The following is a 23,539-nucleotide window of genomic DNA, read 5'->3' on the forward strand; positions in this document are numbered from 1 at the left end:
TGAAACACGTAAACAAGTACCTGTAAAGGACACCATCATGCTAGCATCATCCCTTTACGTCAGCTGCGGTAGAGGTTTTTGTTCCAAGCAGCTTCGGTGGGTGTAGGGTCTGAAATATCAGACCTGACATTTGTTTTGAATTACCAGTCCCAATAAAAATGTTCCAGTCACAGGTAAAACAGTATTTCAAAATGATTCTTAAGTGTTGCGCTTTTGATACTCAATAAATCAGTAAATAGATTTGCACCGCGAAGCCTATTATCATAGGGTTGACGAAGTCGTGTCTGAGCTAGTTGAGTAGTTATGCCTCATCGTAATTCAATCAAGTTGGTGTTTCAGTGAAACAGATTCTGTGATTGGTCAGAATGCCCTAACTCATATGAGAAGGGGGTGTGGCGGAGGGGTTGGGGGAAGGGGGGGGGAGGGGGCGATGTGTCATTGACGCAACGCAACTGGCCCACGGAAGAGAGATGAGCTGGTTTACACTTTGTGTGACGGGCTTCAGGTATTTCAGTTACATATTTAGGCTGATCAGAATCACAACAGTCGACTCGTCCAACGGGTAAACCTGCTGCCTTCTTGTTCGTGTGAAGAGGTTCTTATTTCGCGCTGTTCATCAGGGACAGCTGACTTTGTTTTCTGCAAGATCCGTTTTCCGTCTGAAATCATACTTTTAAGAACACTCCATTGGATCTTAAATTCGAATATTTCAACATCATGTAATTGTGTCTGACACATAGCGATTGTCCACAGTGCCTCTAAATCATAAAGCAGACTTGATCTGATTCTCTCAGTTTTGCAGAAGCTGTATCTACGATGGCTTTTCTGCCTTCCTGGTACGGATTTCTCTGTTCTTTTATTGTCGTCAACGTTCTCTTTGAAACTGGAATATCGGGGAAATCAAACCCCCTTAAAGCTGACGATATTCTAAAAAAGCACACCTTCGGAAATCATCACCAATGTCAGAGGTTGTGCTGGTACATTGAACTTTGTGAGCGGTTCTCGTTCTACACGAAGAACCTGGACGACGCTCATCCTCACAACTGTGTTCTGCACGCCGGAGAAGAGAAAGACGACGATTTGTTAGATGGATGGATGCAGGAGAAGGCTTCAGGAGACTATCTGGTGAGGAGAACTGTTGGCCCATAAATATTTAATTACTTGTCTGTTCTTGTGTTTGTGCGCGCGTGACCACTGAGTGCATGAATGTGTATGTGTGTGTGTGTGTGTGTGTGTGTGTGTGTGTGTGTGTGTGTGTGTGTGTGTGTGTGTGTGTGTGTGTGTGTGTGTGTGTGTAAAAACGCTATGACATAAATACTCTTAAATTGCATTTTTTAGGATGGTCATTTGCATTGTGGATGCTGTATTTTGCATGTGATTTCGTCTCACACCATGCATTTTTGTGTTTGCAATATTATGTTAACACGAATGCACAAAATCCACCTTGCGGTGTGTGCTTGATCAGCTCATACAATTTTGTAGAATTGATTTTGTAAACTGACACCAGTGTCGTTATTCGAAAAGAATTCAGCAAAACAAAACAACAATCCCACCCTGCACAGAGAGCAGCCGGGCTGTTAGCCGTTGATGTTTTTAATACAGACATTTGCATTTTGAATGGAGAAGTGTGTACATCTAGTTTATGCATGGCCGTTTTTGTCTTTTCAAATGTTGTTTTCAAAACTTCAAAAAGACACATCATGCTTTTTTCAAAGCTTCCTGCTGTTGCTATATTGTATACACCTACGAGTGACAAGGTAATTATTTTTTAAACAGATAGAATCCACACGTTCTAAACCCTTGACTAAAATCCAAAGAAATGTTAGGTGTTAGAACGCTAATTGCGATTTACGGTTAAGGAAATTAGAATAGTCAACGAAGAGAAAAAATGAAAGATAGAGAACATTATATAATTGTATTAGATATGTTTTGTAGAAAGAGTGTAGTTATTACAACAGGTTTTTCGATTTGATTATACAAAAAATACCTATGAAGAAGGATGCTCCCCACCCGTAAAAAAAAAGAACAAAAAAAAGAACAAACATTAAGGGTTGTAGAAGCCTACATGAAACTGAGGTAAAACAAAAATAAGGAGAAAAAAAGGAAAAAGAAAAAAAAGGACGCTTATTGCGAAACAAACACAACATTCACTAGTACATCAACCCTGCGATGTGTGAAATTGGCGGACACAGATATATACAAATGATTGAAGGAACCAAAAGCAGTCCAAGCTTAGGTGTTGTTTCCTTCATCCCAAGATGGTGAGAATCAAAGTCAAAACCAAAGACTCCCGTCCCGCCCCCCCCCTTCCCCAAACGCAACACAAGAAAACAGAAAACAATTAAAAAAAACAACACCAACATCACCAACAAAACAACAACAATAACAGCAACAACAACAACACCAACAATAACAAAACCAACAATCGAACAAACGGAAAAATAACCCCCCCCCCCCCAACAACAAACAAGTCGCGTAAGGCGAAATTAACTACATTTAGTCAAGCTGTGGAACTCACAGACTGAAACTGAACGTAGTCCGCCGCTAGTGCAAAAGGCAGTGAAAGTGACGAGCCTGTTTGGCGCGGTAGCGGTTGCGCTGTGCTTCATAGCACGCTTTACTGTACCTCTCTTCGTTTTAACTTTCTGAGCGTGTTTTTAATCCAAACATATCATATCTATATGTTTTTGGAATCAGGAACCGACAAGGAATAAGATGAAAGGGTTTTTAAATTGATTTCGAAAATTTAATTTTGATCATAATTTTTATATTTTTAATTTTCAGAGCTTGTTTTTACTGTACCTCTCTTCGTTTTAACTTTCTGAGCGTGTTTTTAATCCAAATATAAAATATTTATATGTTTTTGGAATCAGGAAATGATGAAGAATAAGATGAACGTAAATTTGGACCGTTTTATAAAAAAAAATATTTTTTTTACAATTCTCAGATTTTTAATGACCAAAGTCATTAATTAATTTTTAAGCCACCAAGCTGAAGTGCAATACCGAAGTCCGGCCTTCGTCGAAGATTGCTTGGCCAAAATTTCAATTAATTTGATTGAAAAATGAGGGTGTGACAGTGCCGCCTCAACTTTTACAAAAAGCCGGAAATGACGTCATCAAAGACATTTATCGAAAAAAAGAAAAAGACATTCGGGGATATCATTCCCAGGAACTCTCATGTAGAATTTCATAAAGATCGGTCCAGTAGTTTAGTCTGAATCGCTCCACACACACACACACACACACACACACACACACAGACAGACAGACACACAGACAGACACACACACACACACAAACACACACACACAGACACACCCACACACAGACACACACACATACACCACGACCCTCGTCTCGATTCCCCCTCTACGTTAAAACATTTAGTCAAAACTTAACTAAATGTAAAAACACAACAACAACAACAACAACAACAATCGAACAAATGGAAAATCCCCCCTCCCCCCCCCCCCCCCCCCCCCCACCCACCAACACACATTTCACAGGAAGTAACGAAGAAAAGGTGTGCCTTTACAATGATTACGAACCGGACGGTGCGACTGAAAGACGAAATTGTCCTGCATTGTGTTGGGAAATGTTTAAATGTACCACCTGAGTATCAAAAAAGTTGTGTGTGTTTATAAAAATAATGAAAATAAATGTATCGATTGGACATTGGATTTCCCTTTTTTAAGCAAGTGACGCCAGAGTCCGACAAAAACTCAGATTCAGGCGATTAGCCGAGACAACAAAACAGTGCATGTTTGCGTGCGTTCAAACGTTCAAAAATAAAAGGAATTCTAACAAAAATCGATCGATAAATAACTGTTATTTGTATTTTTGACCAAAATATGACATTATAAACACAAATCTCGAAAGTCGTTGTTCACCTCGACCGCTGGCGCGATCTCTGCGGAACACTGGCTGTCTCGATCTGTGTAAAATGTCATATTTTGGTCCAAAATACTCATAATATATATTAATTTGTTGACAACACAAGCGGAGGAAAGCTTTTTGCATTTGTTGTGAATATAGTTAAAGTTCGATTGGTGATAATGGTTTGAACGATTTGTTGTGTCTTTTTCATGTTGGTGGTAAAGTGTTCACATGGTCACGAAAAACGCGATTTTGTTACAAGCACAATCGATTTTACATTTGCAAGTGATAGATGTATTGAGCTTGGGATTGTAAAATATAGTCGGTAGCGCCAGACCGATCACAAAAAATGAATTCCTGTATGTATTCTATTACAACGTATATCGATAGAGACCCATCGTTTCGGGAATGTAATGATAGTCTTTTTTTTTCTTTTTCTTTTTTAAAGATAGAATTTATTGTTAGAACAATATGTGATGAAGTGTTCAGAAATACAACTAACGATGTACTGTGCCCGTCTTAAAGTTAAAATAAGCGAATTTTGTATACATTCTTTTTTGTAAAAATAAGAAGATGCGACCAATAACCCACACAACAGAAAATACTAAAAGAATTATATAACATGGATAAGCAGTTGTCTAATAATACAGATCACAGTTTGTTGATACATAGAGAAACTGGAAAGCTTGTATTGGAAATAGATCATATCTTAAAGACAAAAAGCGCTGAAGTAAAATAGATCTCGCAATCTGTTTTACTGTATATTATGAATAAAAGTTACCGTTAATTTTCAATTTGGAAAATACAAAGGCAAATGTTAAAGGCACAGTAAGCCTCCCGTAAACCATCACAGAGCTCCCCGAGCGTCTAAATACAGTACAAGCATACTTCCATTTGAACGCTCACCGAACGGGAACATCCTGGCTGCTTTCTGTCGAGCGTGAGACATTTTCAAAGAATTTATTTTCGTAGACTTGTTCCGTTAACAACAACGGCGCCTCGTTTTTGCGCTAGACCTAACTTTTAAAATCTAAATAATAAATTGACAGCTTGTTACACAAACATTCTTTAATCATAAAAGAATTCGTTTTTCATCAAGACAAGATCAGAACAATTCGAAGTTGTGAAAGTTTAAAAAAAGAAAAGCCCGGAAGCAGGGTCACGCAAGGGTCGTAGCAGACGACGGCCGGTTTATCAGTGCAAATCGCCGTTCCTCTCAACAGTCAAAAGCCATCGCTAGAGTTCTTGTGAACCACAGCCGTTGTTTCGTGCATAAAAAAAACGTGCTATTGTAGATAAGCTCACGTCGAGTCGCATTCAAATGACTAACTATGACGACTGCATTGTGAAAAGGGAAAACTGGATCACACGGGTTCACGATGGCTCAGGGGTAAGATAAACCACGCAAAAATAAATTCTTTGAAAATTGTTCGCTCTTTACGGAGGGCACCTAGGATGTTCTCAATTGGTGAGTGTTTAAATGAAATGGTGTTTGTACTGTGTGTAAAAGCCTGACCGTATCTGTGATGGTTTACGGGAGGCTTACTCTGCCTTTAAAGTTATTGGTGGATTGTATGATTCGCATCACAACAAAACATTACGCAAGCACAACCCAATTGTTATCGGAAAGTGTTTCGACAAAAGATTAAAGATTTGTTTTGAATAAATTCGGCGAAATATCTTTATTACATAATTTATTCTTTAATTGAAACGTGAGCAAACAAACTGATTGGAAAGAAGATATGACCATTGGAGAAGGTTACAGAGCACTATACAGTCATAAAGAAACGGCTAATGGCCGGGATGGATAGGCTCATAACAATATGGTTTTTATTAAAGGTAGACAATCAAGAAACATTACTCGATTAATCAACTTCGTAATAAAGTGTTTGAATTGTTAGAAGATTAAGAAACCTGGCATTCTCCTTGGTTCAATTTTTTTTATACATGCTTTCGGTTTAACAAAGAAATACATGGTTTGGTCATTTTAAAGTTTGTTTTGGGGGTTATATTTTCTTTTAATCTGAGTAGAGGTATTAAGGAATAATACCAGAAGCTGTGGTTGTTATTTGTCTTTATTTTCGGTAAATTGATATTCCTGGACTGAAATCAGTGATACCTCTTAGCAGCATGCACATGTATGACTTGCCAACATGTATGGAAACAAACGGGTACTTATACCTATCAAGGGTGCCCGACTGAGTAATCATGTGTGGCCAGTCGATTAGAGAGTCTCTTTGCATGCATGGCTTGCTGTTGAGATTGCTGCGATCAAGTCTAACCTTGGTTTCAAGAAATCAACGACATGTCAAATGTCTATACTTCCGAATCCCCGGTGATACACACGAGATGCAGCAACAAAATTGAAGACGAATGGTCGTAAAGCAGTTTGAAATTTGAGCCAGGAAAAACGGATGCGCGATAAACATTGTTTGATACACAATTCGTAGAACAACTCCTGCTACAGGCAGGTGAACCGGCTTACACCGCAAGGGCATTTCGATCTACATAAAAGGAGTCGAACGATATGCAACAGTTCCTTCTGGACAAACAGACGGGAAGCTCTGTTGTTCTAATTTTATACAGTTGGGCTTACTTTTTCTGAACATATTTTCCAAAAACCGGTAGTCTGAATTGTCTGTTATTTTGCAGAAACAAATTCAAATGTATGCTCAACATCGTGTCAACAACTTTAAACATTAACGTTTATCTAGAAGTATAGTAGTAACCATTGTTAAAAGACTAGATTACACCAAATTACCATTCAATGTCAATACAAATTCGTTAACAGAAATTAAAGTGAAGAGGTGTTCGTACAAATCTTGTTTTTATTTACAGAGGAAGGACTATACCCCTATACAACGAATAATTATGACCATTGTGTTTATAAGCCCTCCTTCACTCTTGTTTGTCTTAAAAACGAGAAAAAAAAGCAATACAAATTATCTTTATTGTGCAGGCTTCGGAGCACGGATGTCGATATCGCATTTGTGGAAAAGAGAAAGTCTGCGTTCCAATAGCCATGCCCGATGTGAAAAACGTCTGCAACGATTTGCCAGCGGGTGAGTGAAATAAAACAAAACAAGGTTTGTGTGGAGGACAGTGAGGTTACACTTATATATAACACAATCAGGTTTTTCCTTTATTTTTCAATGTGCCCCCACCCCTGACCCCTCGGGTCGCGCGTGCATGTGTATATGTGTGTACGTATGCGCAAACAAACTCACATTATGAAAACGCCATGAAAGAAAAAGAGAGAGGTGGGGGGTCATCGAGGTTTGTGATGGTAATCTAGCAAGGATAGTAAGTTTCATATGGCTATTCGCTTGAAAGGCAGACTGTGATCCTTTTGAAACAGTTATGGTAAATCAAGAATCAACCATTACCTGGATATTCCTCATATTAAAGTCAACACAATTGAATGAAATTCTACAAGTAGATAACACTGGTCATTGGCTCTATCGACGCCCGGTTTTAACCGCTTGCTTCCCTTTATATGATAAACCGCCCATAGATCGCCGTTCTCCCGAACGAACTCCTTAGTATGTCATCGAGAATAGAGGATCTTGGGTAGTTTCATGCAATGACGTCAGCGCCTTTCGGCGATTAGTCAATGCATTTCGTATCAATCATAATGTCGGTCACGCTTGAAATTTTCGCTACTTGATATTGCTTTCCAAACATATACAAAGTGACAGGGAGCGTTGGGTCAGTTATGAACGGAACTAGCCCCGAACAGTGAGATGTAGAGAACAGTACACAAATACGAACGGACAGACTCGGAAACTCGAGTCAGTCAGTCGTTGCCACTCTCGAGAACTCAAGTGTAATATTTGAAGTTAAAATCTCCCTCGCAAACAGTGCGACAGGATAGTTCAGTTGGTAACGTGCTCGACAATGGCGCTAGTTCTTACTTTTGTGGGCCCGGGTTCGAACCGCTTCGACGGTAATTTTGTTTTTATTTTTTTCTGAACTCGTAATTCTTGTATTATATTCGTTTGCTTTATTCCAAATGTTTTGGATTTAGAAATGAATCGAAATAATAAAAAGTTGCATAATTATTGAGTACTTCCAGCGGAACAATATCATCCCCAGAATTACCCTTTTTTTTAAAGTAACATCGGCTTTGGTGAAAATCGATTGTCCTATAGGCAACACCGCGACTAAAATGTAATGATGATATCAAGAAAACGTACAAAACACAAATACGAACGGGGAAAACGACGAGTCAACAAATGCTCAATTCGAAAACCCGACGCGCGCACGTGGCAGTTATGTTGGCAGTTCAAGTCTTAGTTTTCAGGCTTAAACATAGTAAGCCTTTGTGGCGGGGTGGTAAGGCGTTTGCCTCCGAAGCCGGCGGTCTCGAGTTCGAGTCCCTAAAGACTTTTGTAAAACATGATTTTTCAACTATTTTTTTTCTTTTCTAAACTCTATATGCTTGTATATAGCTATTCTGATGGACACGTGGGGGGATTCGGGGGCTGTGATTGGATGGTCTCACACATCCCTTTTCCGATCATCAAAGCATAACGCTACGAAAGTTGGCCATTTTTGCCGATATCCAAACGATATCGGCAATAACAAAGACGCATGGTTCCGGTTTCTTCCACGTGTATAAAGTACACGCATACCTCGCCAGGCTTGTGTCTGTGGCTAGTCGACAGACGATGCCATTTGCTTTGTGTATGTTTTTGAGTCACTTGAGAAAAAGTGACTCTATGTAATCGGTCAGTGTTAGTCTGTCCGGCCGGCCGTCCGTAGACACCACCTTAACGTTGGACTTTTCTCGGAAACTATCAAAGCGATCGGGCTCATATTTTGTTTAGTCGTGACCTCCAATGACCTCTACACTTTAACGATGGTTTCGTTGACCTTTGACCTTTTTCAAGGTCACAGGTCAGCGTCAAAGGAAAAATTTTATATCTTTGACAAAGTTCATCGGATGTGATTGAAACTTTGTAGGATTATTCTTTACATCAAAGTATTTACATCTGTAGCCTTTTACGAACGTTATCAGAAAAACAAGGGAGATAACTAGCCTTTTCTGTTCGGCAACACACAACTTAACGTTGGGCTTTTCTCGGAAACTATAAAAGTGACCGGGCTCAAATTTTATGTGAACGTGACTCATTGTGTTGTGAATAGCAATTTCTTCCTGTCCATCTGATGCCTCATATAATATTCAGAACTGCGAAAGTGACTCGATCGAGCGTTTGCTCTTCTTGTTGTTGTTGCTTACTGTACATGACATACATTACGTGTAAAATCCAGTTCTTTAACAGGCAACAAACCTTGCAAATTTCCAGAAGCTGCAATCTGAAGCGACCTATCTCTGATTTTTGCAGACGATCTCTCCAATCACCAATGTTTAACACAAAATCAGCAAACTCTCCTGTCACATAGAACGTCCATTGTGTAGTGCAATGTTGAAATGAAGTTACCGGTCTGAAACATTTCGTCGTTTCTTCTGAGACAATCCTTGTTCTCTTATCATCTACAGATTTACCGCAGTCTTCACCACGCGAATTCCCAACAGAAGTCAGACTTTCGAACATACAATCTACGTAGGCAAGCATGATACGTCATAACGTCATATGATTCCTAAGATATTGACGTAATGCTAAGCATCCGGTTATCTTGAGTTTTCTCCGTAATACATGTCCGTGGGTTTTTCAATGTTCGGTTATTTCCGTGGCTTCATGCAGAAAGGGAACTGTCGTCTGCAATCAACGACATGGACCATTCTGGTCCTTGTTGCTGACAAAAACATGATTTTAACACAGAATTTAATGTCAGAATAGCTATATAAACGCTATTGTGTTTTCATCGTAGCAATAGGGTCCGATATTTAGACTCGAACAAGTATAATGCGACTCGTCTTCGACTCGTCGGCATTATACTTGTCTCGTCTAAATATCGGGCCCTATTGCTACGCTGAAAACACAATAGCTGTTAATGTTACATTTGATTTATACCAAAGGTTTTGAGTCGAGAATTGAAAATCGAATATTGTGCGTGAGTGCCCTTGAACAGCTTTCCCACAATCCCGTATTATATTTTTATTACGGGATATCCCCAAGGAAAGGTCAAAGGGCATAATTATAAATCACCGCTGTCGACTGCTGTTGTAATAGTAGTTAATTACTTCCAGGATAATAGACTTCTGAGTCAAGAAATACGTATTCGTCAAAATCGACAATTAGACAGGACACTACTTAGTGTGGGAGAGCTTTTTATCACTCAAAACTTGCAGGTGAAACTTTGAGAAAGAAAAGCACCAACGGGGACATTTGTATTAACTATAATCCCACTATTATCTAGCTTTCAAGTGACACAGTTTCATAATGTGCATTTTGTCCACAGACGTAAACGAGTGTGCCTCCAGCCCCTGTCAGAATGGGACCTGTGTAGACGGGGACAGGGCCTACACGTGCAACTGTTCTGCTGGTTACAATGGAAGTAACTGCGAAACAGGTATTTCTTTTCATTGCTTCTTTAAGTCTTGTAGGGTTTACTGTGACGAACATAATTATTTAATACATGCATTCAAAACAAGCTGGATTTTCTTTTCTTCACCCAAAGGTCGTATAACCTCTAGAGGAAGATTCCACAAGCAACATTTTAAAACTTTTTCTACATCCTTATTTCTTGATAATTTGTCTTGAGTTTTTTTAACGTCTTGATAACCGAGGCAGAACTTTTTTCCTCTCTTCTTATCGGGCCATCTTGACGGACTGCTGTTGTCCTTTTGCAAATTATTGTGTGCGAAAATGTCGAATCACAAATAAGGTTCCCTAAAAGATTGTTAATATATGTCGACAGTGCTGTGATGTGGTATTTATGACATCTGTTGCCACAAACCTCATGATGTGCTTTATTTTCTCGGGTGAGAGTTTCAAAAGAAAGAGGTCTCTGACGGGCGCAGTGGCGTAGTGGATAAGACATCGGCCTCCTAATCGGAGGGTCGCGAGTTCAAATCCCGGCCGCGGTCGCCTCGTGGGTTAAGGATGGCGATTTTGTTGATCTCCAACGTCAACTTACGTGCAGACCTGATAGTGCCTTATCCCCATTCGGGCTACGGTCGGCTCCTACCCAGAGTGGAAGTGCTATGGTTCCTATGGGAAGGCTGGAATCACACAGCCGAGTGTCATTCACTTAACGATTGCGACTTTGAGGGTGCTCAGGTTCTGGTTACCTGACCAACACCGCAGGTGCTGCAGTTCTCGGGCCTGGTTGACACCAGGATATATTATGACAGTAAGCGTAGAGTGCTGCCCTGTCACGTAGTCTCAAACCAAAATTGGAAATCCATAGCATCATCATTATAACCATCCTCATCTCATTAATCATCCAAAAATTATAAATTGTCCTTGCTCTTGTGGCCCTTCATGCCCGGAGCTCTCATGGTGACCTTGGTCTCAGTGTTCCTGTTCCATCCTTCCCTGAAAAGTACTTCTGCTGTCAGTCTTCAACGTGTGACGTTCTGGGGGGTCGACGGAGGGACGTGGTGGCTGTCTGCTCTCTGGAGGGGACCCTCACTCAGTCTGGCTCCGCGACTTAGCAGTCAATGTCGTTAGTAGGGGGCATAGTAGGTAGTGGGCTGCGTCCGTTAGCTCGGGACAGGCCCACAACTGAACACCGTCGAAGTGACTCAGCAGAAGTGCAGTGTCATCTTCCGAGGGTAGCCTACCGCAACGACCCGACATCCCTCCCTGGAGCGTCTGTAAAATCGGCAAGTCTGGCAGCGGAACGAAATTCAGATGTGGATGGAGCAGTGAGTGCAGGGACGGGGCGGCGTGAGAGCACACCGGGACAAGGAACAGGTGTAAGAGAAAAAAAAAAGAAAAAAAAAGAACTTGTTCCCTCTCTTCTTATTGGGCCATCTTGACGGACTGCTGTTGTCCTTTTGCAAATTATTGTGTGCGAAAATGTCGAATCACAAATAAGGTTCCCTAAAAGATTGTTAATATATGTCGACAGTGCTGTGATGTGGTATTTATGACATATGTTGCCACAAACCTCATGATGTGCTTTATTTTCTCGGGTGAGAGTTTCAAAAGAAAGAGGTCTCTGACGGGCGCAGTGGCGTAGTGGATAAGACATCGGCCTCCTAATCGGAGGATCGCGAGTTGAAATCCCGGTCGCGGTCGCCTCGTGGTTTAAGGATGGCGATTTTGTTGATCTCCAACGTCAACTTGCGTGCAGACCTGATAGTGCCTTATCCCCATTCGTGTGTACACGCAAGCAAACGACCAAGTACGCACAGAACAGATCATGTCATACATGTCAGAGTTCGGTGGATTATAGAAACAAGTGAATACCCAGCATGCTTCCGCTGAAATCGGCGTATGCTGCCTGAATGGCGGGGTAAAACGGTCATACACATAAATATCCACTTGTGCAAAAACATGAGCTATAGTGGGAGTTTCAGCCCATGAACGAAGAAGAAGGAGAAGAAGTAAAAGAAAAAGGTCAATAATATCAATCTAAAGAAACAAATCGAAAACCAAAATCCAAGAGCTTGCCAACAATTGGACTGTAAAGATATCAAAAAAGCTGTATTAGTAAATGGAATGGAGCCTGTTCACTTACACATGGATCTGTTAATGTCAACCATACACATTCATTCCGAATGCTCTGACGCGCCTACGTGGTTTAGAATGATTTGTTTTGTCTCTAATAATTTGATCTTTCTGTTAGTTCTGCGACTTTATATAATGTTAGTTTCTGTGTTACAAATACGAGTGGAGTGTTAATATCCGGGTGTTCATTAAATGCCTATAGAAAAAAGCGCAGTTCAGAGGCTTTTGGCATGGACTATTATGATTTGTTTTAAAACCATCGACTCGACCACAATGTTTGTTCTACATTTTAATTGTTAAGTGCATGTTTTCCTTGTCTTCGCGACTAAAAGGAGAAAATATCTACTTCTGAAATGAGGCAGCTAAGAAAAACGTTGAGAAAGAAAAGCTTCCCCGGGGACATTTGTAACAACTAAAACCCCTTATACCTAACTTCCAGGTGACACAGTTTCTCATTGTTTATTTTGTCTACAGACATAGACGAGTGTGCATCCAGCCCCTGTCAGAACGGGAGCTGTGTAAACCAGGTCAACGCCTACACGTGCAACTGTCGTGATGGTTACAATGGAAGTAACTGTGAGACAGGTATTTCTTTACTTTGCTTCTTTAATTCTTGTACGGTTTACTGTGACGAACATTTTTATTGGCTACATGGATTCAAAACATGCTGGATTTTCTTTTCTTCACCCAAAGGTCGTTTAACCTCCAGAGGAAGATTCAACAAGCAATATTTTAAAATGTTTTTTACATCTTTATTTCTTGATAATTTTTCTTGAGTTTTTTTAACGTCTTGATAACCGAGGCAGAACTTTTTTCCTCTCTTCTTATCGGGCCATCTTGACGGACTGCTGTTGTCCTTTTGCAAATTATTGTGTGCGAAAATGTCAAATCACAGATAAGGTTCCCTAAAAGATTGTTAATATATGTCGACAGTGCTGTGATGTGGTATTTATGACATATGTTGCCACAAACCTCATGATGTGCTTTATTTTCTCGGGTGAGAGTTTCAAAAGAAAGAGGTCTCTGACGGGCGCAGTGGCGTAGTGGATAAGACATCGGCCTCCTAATCGGAGGGTCGCGAGTTCAAATCCCGGCCGCGGTCGCCTCGTGGGTTAAGGATGGCGATTTTTTCGATCTCCAACGTCAACTTACGTGCAGACCTGATAGTGCCTTATCCCCATTCGTGTGTACACGCAAGCACACGACCAAGTACGCACAGAACAGATCATGTCATACATGTCAGAGTTCGGTGGATTATAGAAACAAGTGAATACCCAGCATACTGCCCCCCCAATCGGCGTATATGCTGCCTGAATGGTGGGGTAAAACGGTCATACACATAAATATCCACTTGTGCAAAAACATGAGCTATAGTGGGAGTTTCAGCCCATGAACGAAGAAGAAGGAGAAGAAGAAAAAGAAAAAGGTCAATAATATCAATCTAAAGAAACAAATCGAAAACCAAAATCCAAGAGCTTGCCAACAATTGGACTGTAAAGATATCAAAAAAGCTGTATTAGTAAATGGAATGGAGCCTGTTCACTTACATATGGATCTGTTAATGTCAACCATACACATTCATTCCGAATGCTCTGACGCACCCACGTGGTTTAGAATGATTTGTTTTGTCTCTAATAATTTGATCTTTCTGTTAGTTCTGCGACTTTATATAATGTTAGTTTCTGTGTTACAAATACGAGTGGAGTGTTAATATCCGGGTGTTCATTAAATGCCTATAGAAAAAAGCGCAGTTCAGAGGCTTTTGGCATGGACTATTATGATTTGTTTTAAAACCATCGACTCGACCACAATGTTCGTTCTACATTTTAATTGTTAAGTGCATGTTTTCCTTGTCTTCGCGACTAAAAGGAGAAAATATCTACTTCTGAAATGAGGCAGCTAAGAAAAACGTTGAGAAAGAAAAGCTTCCCCGGGGACATTTGTAACAACTAAAACCCCTTATACCTAACTTCCAGGTGACACAGTTTCTCATTGTTTATTTTGTCTACAGACATAGACGAGTGTGCCTCCAGCCCCTGTAAGAACAAGGGGAGCTGTGTAAACCAGGTCAACGCCTACACGTGCAACTGTTCTGCTGGTTACACTGGAAGTAACTGTGAGACAGGTATTTCTTTACTTTGCTTCTTTAATTCTTGTACGGTTTACTGAGACGAACATTTGTATTGGCTACATGGATTCAAAACATGCTGGATTTTCTTTTCTTCACCCAAAGGTTGTTTAACATCCAGAGGAAGATTCAACAAGCAATATTTTAAAATGTTTTTTACATCTTTATTTCTTGATAATTTTTCTTGAGTTGTTTTAACGTCTTGATAACCGAGGCAGAACTTTTTTCCTCTCTTCTTATCGGGCCATCTTGACGGACTGCTGTTGTCCTTTTGCAAATTATTGTGTGCGAAAATGTCAAATCACAGATAAGGTTCCCTAAAAGATTGTTAATATATGTCGACAGTGCTGTGATGTGGTATTTATGACATATGTTGCCACAAACCTCATGATGTGCTTTATTTTCTCGGGTGAGAGTTTCAAAAGAAAGAGGTCTCTGACGGGCGCAGTGGCGTAGTGGATAAGACATCGGCCTCCTAATCGGAGGGTCGCGAGTTCAAATCCCGGCCGCGGTCGCCTCGTGGGTTAAGGATGGCGATTTTTTCGATCTCCAACGTCAACTTACGTGCAGACCTGATAGTGCCTTATCCCCATTCGTGTGTACACGCAAGCACACGACCAAGTACGCACAGAACAGATCATGTCATACATGTCAGAGTTCGGTGGATTATAGAAACAAGTGAATACCCAGCATACTGCCCCCCCAATCGGCGTATATGCTGCCTGAATGGTGGGGTAAAACGGTCATACACATAAATATCCACTTGTGCAAAAACATGAGCTATAGTGGGAGTTTCAGCCCATGAACGAAGAAGAAGGAGAAGAAGAAAAAGAAAAAGGTCAATAATATCAATCTAAAGAAACAAATCGAAAACCAAAATCCAAGACCTTGCCAACAATTGGACTGTAAAGATATCAAAAAAGCTGTATTAGTAAATGGAATGGAGCCTGTTCACTTACACATGGATCTGTTAATGTCAACCATACACATTCATTCCGAATGCTCTGACGCGCCCACGTGGTTTAGAATGATTTGTTTTGTCTCTAATAATTTGATCTTTCTGTTAGTTCTGCGACTTTATATAATGTTAGTTTCTGTGTTACAAATACGAGTGGAGTGTTAATATCCGGGTGTTCATTAAATGCCTATAGAAAAAAGCGCAGTTCAGAGGCTTTTGGCATGGACTATTATAATCATCATTTTCACGAGTTTTCATTCACAAGCACCTGGGAAATAAATCTCATGTTCCCCGGGGAATAAATCCCCGGTTACCATAGTTGCAGGAAGCCCTATTACATGGATAATCAAAAGCAAACCCAATAGAAACGCTCGAGGATTCTTCGGCTCTTTTCATTGGCGTTTCCCCAGACCTAAACAGACGACACTGCTTCGCCAAGTTCCAAATACGAACTGGCAAATGTAAACAAAAAACAAAACTACCTCATCAAAGGTCATACATTTATGCTTTATCGCAAACAAATGAAACCTATCGATATGTTTTATCTTCTCACAATGTCATGGAGTGCGTGTATCTCTTTGGAGAAACACGAACGTCAAGTTTTAAGTCAAACCAATTGACCCCTGACACACACATTTTGACCCGTGCACAAGACGTTGTATCGATAAACTAAGCGCAAATAAAAAAATAATGATAAAAAAGCTAAAGAACATAGCAACAAGAAATGAAGACATCTGACAAAGCCGAGCAAGCAGAATGACAAGTCTAATGAAAAACAGAGAGGCAATGAGAAACAAGATCGCGATTATCTTTCCTTCGCGGCACGACGCAAATCGTTTGTGTCCTTTGACCCAATTCGTGCAGTGCTGCACGATGCAAATCTTCTGTGACCTTTGACTCAACGTAGCTTCAATATTCGATTACTAATATTTACCACTGAAAACCGAGGGGTGGAATACCGAGAGGGGCAGGGTGGTAGGGCGATGGTGAAATGTAATGAAGAGACACGTGTAGCAATAAGAGAAAACCGATTCTGCAATAACACAAACAAGAACAAAAAACCCAACACTGACCTATATGAATATTTAATCGTCTGCGTTGCAGGTGTGCAAGTGAAGGGTTGGGGGGGGGGGGGTAACTTGATCATTAATTTGTGTGTGTCAGTGTTTGTGTTCATGGACTGATTGTGAGGGAGGGGGAGGGTGGGGTGGGGTGTGTTTCAGGTTTTGGTGTGGGTATGAAACGAGCAAAACAATACCCACACCACAAAATCTTGGAGGCAAAAAACACTCGCCGTCGCATCATTTTGTCCGCACAATATTATATGCACCAACAACCGGAAAGAAAGGTGACAATGGAAAAAGACTCATCTTTGCTTCCTGCGATTCCTTGCCCCCGACTCGAACGTCGCACGATAATCCACATAAGAGATCTGTTGTGAGATGGTCAACACTGACTGTGCAAGCAAATCACCTCGTTTGAAATACGACAATCCCATCGCTCGAATGCAACATGTGGGCACTATCGTCTCAAAGGCGCTTACTGTTGGTTTCACACACCACTCTGTAGTCGGAACCTACAGAACTTCGCATCCTCAAACCTTACATACTTGTCTCAACATTATAAACTCAAATCACACACAGTAAGTTGCTTTCGCACGCCAGCTTTGAACAACGTGCTGGGGCCCCGAACATGCATTATAATAACAGAACTCGCGTGTCAAACCATGGCTCCCTGTGTTGATTTTTCACTTAATGTTGAACCACCAAAATGATGACAAAAACGATGTTTGATGGTTTGTTGCCAGACTAGCTTTTTTGTCGGTCCTCGGGGGGCATATCGACTTTTGTTTCATATTTATTGACCGCGGCCTTCGGCCTTGGTCAATAAATATGAAACAAAAGACGATATGCTCCCCCTCGGACCGACAAAAAAGCTGGTCTGTCAACACCCCATCAAACATTATGATTTGTTTTAAAACCATCGACTCGACCACAATGTTCGTTCTACATTTTAATTGTTAAGTGCATGTTTTCATTGTCTTCGCGACTAAAAGGAGAAAATATCTACTTCTGAAATGAGGCAGCTAAGAAAAACGTTGAGAAAGAAAAGCTTCCCCGGGGACATTTGTAACAACTAAAACCCCTTATACCTAACTTCCAGGTGACACAGTTTCTCATTGTTTATTTTGTCTACAGACATAGACGAGTGTGCCTCCAGCCCCTGTAAGAACAAGGGGAGCTGTGTAAACCAGGTCAACGCCTACACGTGCAACTGTTCTGCTGGTTACACTGGAAGTAACTGTGAGACAGGTATTTCTTTACTTTGCTTCTTTAATTCTTGTACGGTTTACTGAGACGAACATTTGTATTGGCTACATGGATTCAAAACATGCTGGATTTTCTTTTCTTCACCCAAAGGTTGTTTAACCTCCAGAGGAAGATTCAACAAGCAATATTTTAAAATGTTTTTTACATCTTTATTTCTTGATAATTTTTCTTGAGTTGTTTTAACGTCTTGATAACCGAGGCAGAACTTTTTTCCTCTCTTCTTATCGGGCCATCTTGACGGACTGCTGTTGTCCTTTTGCAAATTATTGTGTGCGAAAATGTCAAATCACAGATAAGGTTCCCTAAAAGATTGTTAATATATGTCGACAGTGCTGTGATGTGGTATTTATGACATATGTTGCCACAAACCTCATGATGTGCTTTATTTTCTCGGGTGAGAGTTTCAAAAGAAAGAGGTCTCTGACGGGCGCAGTGGCGTAGTGGATAAGACATCGGCCTCCTAATCGGAGGGTCGCGAGTTCAAATCCCGGCCGCGGTCGCCTCGTGGGTTAAGGATGGCGATATTTTCGATCTCCAACGTCAACTTACGTGCAGACCTGATAGTGCCTTATCCCCATTCGTGTGTACACGCAAGCACACGACCAAGTACGCACAGAACAGATCATGTCATACATGTCAGAGTTCGGTGGATTATAGAAACAAGTGAATACCCAGCATACTGCCCCCCCAATCGGCGTATATGCTGCCTGAATGGTGGGGTAAAACGGTCATACACATAAATATCCACTTGTGCAAAAACATGAGCTATAGTGGGAGTTTCAGCCCATGAACGAAGAAGAAGGAGAAGAAGAAAAAGAAAAAGGTCAATAATATCAATCTAAAGAAACAAATCGAAAACCAAAATCCAAGACCTTGCCAACAATTGGACTGTAAAGATATCAAAAAAGCTGTATTAGTAAATGGAATGGAGCCTGTTCACTTACACATGGATCTGTTAATGTCAACCATACACATTCATTCCGAATGCTCTGACGCGCCCACGTGGTTTAGAATGATTTGTTTTGTCTCTAATAATTTGATCTTTCTGTTAGTTCTGCGACTTTATATAATGTTAGTTTCTGTGTTACAAATACGAGTGGAGTGTTAATATCCGGGTGTTCATTAAATGCCTATAGAAAAAAGCGCAGTTCAGAGGCTTTTGGCATGGACTATTATGATTTGTTTTAAAACCATCGACTCGACCACAATGTTCGTTCTACATTTTAATTGTTAAGTGCATGTTTTCCTTGTCTTCGCGACTAAAAGGAGAAAATATCTACTTCTGAAATGAGGCAGCTAAGAAAAACGTTGAGAAAGAAAAGCTTCCCCGGGGACATTTGTAACAACTAAAACCCCTTATACCTAACTTCCAGGTGACACAGTTTCTCATTGTTTATTTTGTCTACAGACATAGACGAGTGTGCCTCCAGCCCCTGTAAGAACAAGGGGAGCTGTGTAAACCAGGTCAACGCCTACACGTGCAACTGTTCTGCTGGTTACACTGGAAGTAACTGTGAGACAGGTATTTCTTTACTTTGCTTCTTTAATTCTTGTACGGTTTACTGAGACGAACATTTGTATTGGCTACATGGATTCAAAACATGCTGGATTTTCTTTTCTTCACCCAAAGGTTGTTTAACCTCCAGAGGAAGATTCAACAAGCAATATTTTAAAATGTTTTTTACATCTTTATTTCTTGATAATTTTTCTTGAGTTGTTTTAACGTCTTGATAACCGAGGCAGAACTTTTTTCCTCTCTTCTTATCGGGCCATCTTGACGGACTGCTGTTGTCCTTTTGCAAATTATTGTGTGCGAAAATGTCAAATCACAGATAAGGTTCCCTAAAAGATTGTTAATATATGTCGACAGTGCTGTGATGTGGTATTTATGACATATGTTGCCACAAACCTCATGATGTGCTTTATTTTCTCGGGTGAGAGTTTCAAAAGAAAGAGGTCTCTGACGGGCGCAGTGGCGTAGTGGATAAGACATCGGCCTCCTAATCGGAGGGTCGCGAGTTCAAATCCCGGCCGCGGTCGCCTCGTGGGTTAAGGATGGCGATTTTTTCGATCTCCAACGTCAACTTACGTGCAGACCTGATAGTGCCTTATCCCCATTCGTGTGTACACGCAAGCACACGACCAAGTACGCACAGAACAGATCATGTCATACATGTCAGAGTTCGGTGGATTATAGAAACAAGTGAATACCCAGCATACTGCCCCCCCAATCGGCGTATATGCTGCCTGAATGGTGGGGTAAAACGGTCATACACATAAATATCCACTTGTGCAAAAACATGAGCTATAGTGGGAGTTTCAGCCCATGAACGAAGAAGAAGGAGAAGAAGAAAAAGAAAAAGGTCAATAATATCAATCTAAAGAAACAAATCGAAAACCAAAATCCAAGAGCTTGCCAACAATTGGACTGTAAAGATATCAAAAAAGCTGTATTAGTAAATGGAATGGAGCCTGTTCACTTACACATGGATCTGTTAATGTCAACCATACACATTCATTCCGAATGCTCTGACGCGCCCACGTGGTTTAGAATGATTTGTTTTGTCTCTAATAATTTGATCTTTCTGTTAGTTCTGCGACTTTATATAATGTTAGTTTCTGTGTTACAAATACGAGTGGAGTGTTAATATCCGGGTGTTCATTAAATGCCTATAGAAAAAAGCGCAGTTCAGAGGCTTTTGGCATGGACTATTATGATTTGTTTTAAAACCATCGACTCGACCACAATGTTCGTTCTACATTTTAATTGTTAAGTGCATGTTTTCCTTGTCTTCGCGACTAAAAGGAGAAAATATCTACTTCTGAAATGAGGCAGCTAAGAAAAACGTTGAGAAAGAAAAGCTTCCCCGGGGACATTTGTAACAACTAAAACCCCTTATACCTAACTTCCAGGTGACACAGTTTCTCATTGTTTATTTTGTCTACAGACATAGACGAGTGTGCCTCCAGCCCCTGTAAGAACAAGGGGAGCTGTGTAAACCAGGTCAACGCCTACACGTGCAACTGTTCTGCTGGTTACACTGGAAGTAACTGTGAGACAGGTATTTCTTTACTTTGCTTCTTTAATTCTTGTACGGTTTACTGTGACGAACATTTTTATTGGCTACATGGATTCAAAACATGCTGGATTTTCTTTTCTTCACCCAAAGGTTGTTTAACATCCAGAGGAAGATTCAACAAGCAATATTTTAAAATGTTTTTCACATCTTTATTTCTTGATAATTTTTCTTGAGTTTTTTTAACGTCTTGATAACCGAGGCAGAACTTTTTTCCTCTCTTCTTATCGGGCCATCTTGACGGACTGCTGTTGTCATTTTACAAGTTATTGCTTTCGAAAATGTCGAATCACAAATAAGGTTCCCTAAAAGATTGTTAATATATGTCGGCAGTGCTGTGATGTGGTATTTATGACATCTGTTGCCACAAACCTCGGGATGTTTTATTTTCGGGAGAGTTTCAAAAGAAAGAGGTCACTGGTATCAATATAACCCATATATGCCCACATTTTGTTTGTGCACAAATGATGTGTCAAACTTATGACACAAATTGAAAAACAAAATCCAAGAGCTTGCAAGCTATTATACTGTTCAGATGCGAAAAGAGCTGTGTCTAAGTAAATGGAATGGAGCCTGTGCACTTACACATGGATCTGTTAATGTCAACCATACACATTCATTCCGAATGCTATGACGCGCCTAAATGGTTAAGAATGGTTTGTTTTGTCTCAGATAATTTGATCTTTCTGTTAGTTCTGCGACTGTGTATAATCTTAGTTTCTGTGATACAAATACGAGTGGAGTGTTAATATGTGGGTGTTCATTCCATGCTTCTCCAATAAAGCGCAGTTCAGAGACTTTTGACATGGACTATTTTGATTTGTTTTAAAACCATCGACTTGTCCACGAGTTTCGTTGTACACTTCAATTGTCAAGTGCATCTTTTCCTTGTCATCGCGACTAAAAGGTAAAAATATCTACTTCTGGAATGAGGCAGCTAACTGAAACTTCGAGAAAGAAAAGCATCAACGGGGACATTTGTGACAACCAATACCCCTTATATCTAACTTTCATGTGCCACAGTTTCTCAATGTGTATTTTGTCTACAGAAATAGACGAGTGTGCCTCCAGCCCCTGTCAGAACGGAGGGAGCTGTGTAAACCAGGTCAACGCCTACACGTGCAACTGTTCTGCTGGTTACAATGGAAGTAACTGTGAGACAGGTATTTCGTTTACCTTGCTTCTTGTACGGTTTACTGTGGTGAACATAATCTATATATATATACGACTTGTGTCTGTCTGTGTGTCTGTCTGTGTGTCTGTCTGTGTGTCTGTCTGTGAGTTCGCGATGCACGGCCAAAGTTCTCGATGGATCTGCTTCAAATTTGGTGGGCATATTCAGGTAGACCCGGGACAGGACACAACCTGGTCGATATTTCAACACGTGCTCTCATCGCGCAGCGCTGAACCGATTTTGGTTCCACCTCAGCTACCCGGGCCCCCATACCGACACACCAAAGCCGCTACACCACATCACAACGCCAAAGTTCTCGGTAGATCTTTTTCAAATTTGGACACCGTACTACACCCCGGACACAATATCATCGATGAGATATTTCAACACGTGCTCTCAGCGCGCAGCGCTGAACCGATTTTGGTTTTTGTGTTCATTTCACCATTATAAGTAACTCTTCCTTATCTTCTCCAGTGTTTTGCGTTTATCTCCCTTCCTTCGTGTGGCTTCAATCCATATTCCCGTTTGTAAGTTACTATTTTTAGAATGTCACTGCGCTGTCCACAACGCTTCCCTTGCACCCGTAAGTTGTTCTTACTGTCAAAGTGAAAAGGTCGAATCAATTTATAGCCACGCGAAAAATACACTCTCACCTATCTCTATATATTTATAGATATAGATATACATATATATATACGGCTTCTCTGTGTGTGTGTGTGTTTGTGTGTGTGTGTGGGCAAAAACCTGTGGAATGTAGAGTTCTGTTTGTGATGGGGTCTAGCGCTTTTTGTCTGTCTGTATGTTCTGGCATTTGAGAAGCCACAACAGATACTATAGGGCTAAGAAATAAGCTCTAAAATTCTCAAACCCGTTTGACAGGACTTCGCCTTCAAAGGTGTTTGTGGTGAACCGCCACGCTGTCTGTCTCTGTCTCGCGATTCACCCCGGCGAAGCCGGGTATTCCTCTAGTTATTCAATACATGGATTCAAAACTTGCTGGATTTTGTTTGTTTTTTCACCCAAGGGTCGTATAATTTTATTTATTTTTATTATGAGAGCTTATATGACCTCTAGAGGAAGTATTAACAAGCATCATTTTAAATTATTTTCTCTAACTTATCTGGACATCGTAACGGTCTGCTGTTGCCATTATGCAATTTATTGTGTGCGAAAATATATGTCGACAGTGCTGTGATGTGGTATTTATGACATGTGTTGCCACAAACCTCATGATGGTTTTTTTTTGTCGGGAGAGTTTCAAAAGAAAGAGGTCACTAATATCAAGATAAACCATAGAATTATGCACACAATTTAGTTTGTTCACATATAATGTGTCAAACCAAAGAAACAATTTGAAAAACAAAATCCAAGAGTGCGCGAGCCTTTCGACTGTACACATGTTAAAAGAG

At 40.6% G+C, this 23,539-nt stretch overlaps 1 protein-coding gene across 1 annotated transcript; it reads left to right on the forward strand.

Moving 5' to 3' along the window:
* Positions 1 to 567: 567 nt before the first annotated feature.
* On the forward strand, positions 568 to 23,325 carry LOC138952590 (fibropellin-3-like). Its single transcript, XM_070324277.1, has 10 exons — positions 568 to 1,125; positions 6,838 to 6,940; positions 10,245 to 10,355; positions 12,938 to 13,048; positions 14,475 to 14,588; positions 17,748 to 17,861; positions 19,288 to 19,401; positions 20,828 to 20,941; positions 22,006 to 22,119; positions 23,318 to 23,325. The coding sequence occupies exons 1-10, from the start codon at positions 817 to 819 to the stop codon at positions 23,323 to 23,325; spliced, it is 1,212 nt and encodes a 403-aa protein (XP_070180378.1). The 5' UTR covers positions 568 to 816.
* The last annotated feature ends 214 nt before the right edge of the window (positions 23,326 to 23,539 follow it).

Source organism: Littorina saxatilis, linkage group LG17 (assembly GCF_037325665.1).
Source record: "Littorina saxatilis isolate snail1 linkage group LG17, US_GU_Lsax_2.0, whole genome shotgun sequence".
Lineage (NCBI taxonomy): Eukaryota > Metazoa > Mollusca > Gastropoda > Littorinimorpha > Littorinidae > Littorina > Littorina saxatilis.

Coding starts and splice junctions, on each gene's coding strand:
- LOC138952590 (XM_070324277.1), top strand. CDS start 817: ATGGCTTTTCTGCCTTCCTGGTACGGATTTCTCTGTTCTTTTATTGTC. Junction 10,356..12,937: donor TGGAAGTAACTGCGAAACAG/GTATTTCTTTTC, acceptor TTTTGTCTACAG/ACATAGACGAGTGTGCATCC. Junction 20,942..22,005: donor TGGAAGTAACTGTGAGACAG/GTATTTCTTTAC, acceptor TTTTGTCTACAG/AAATAGACGAGTGTGCCTCC.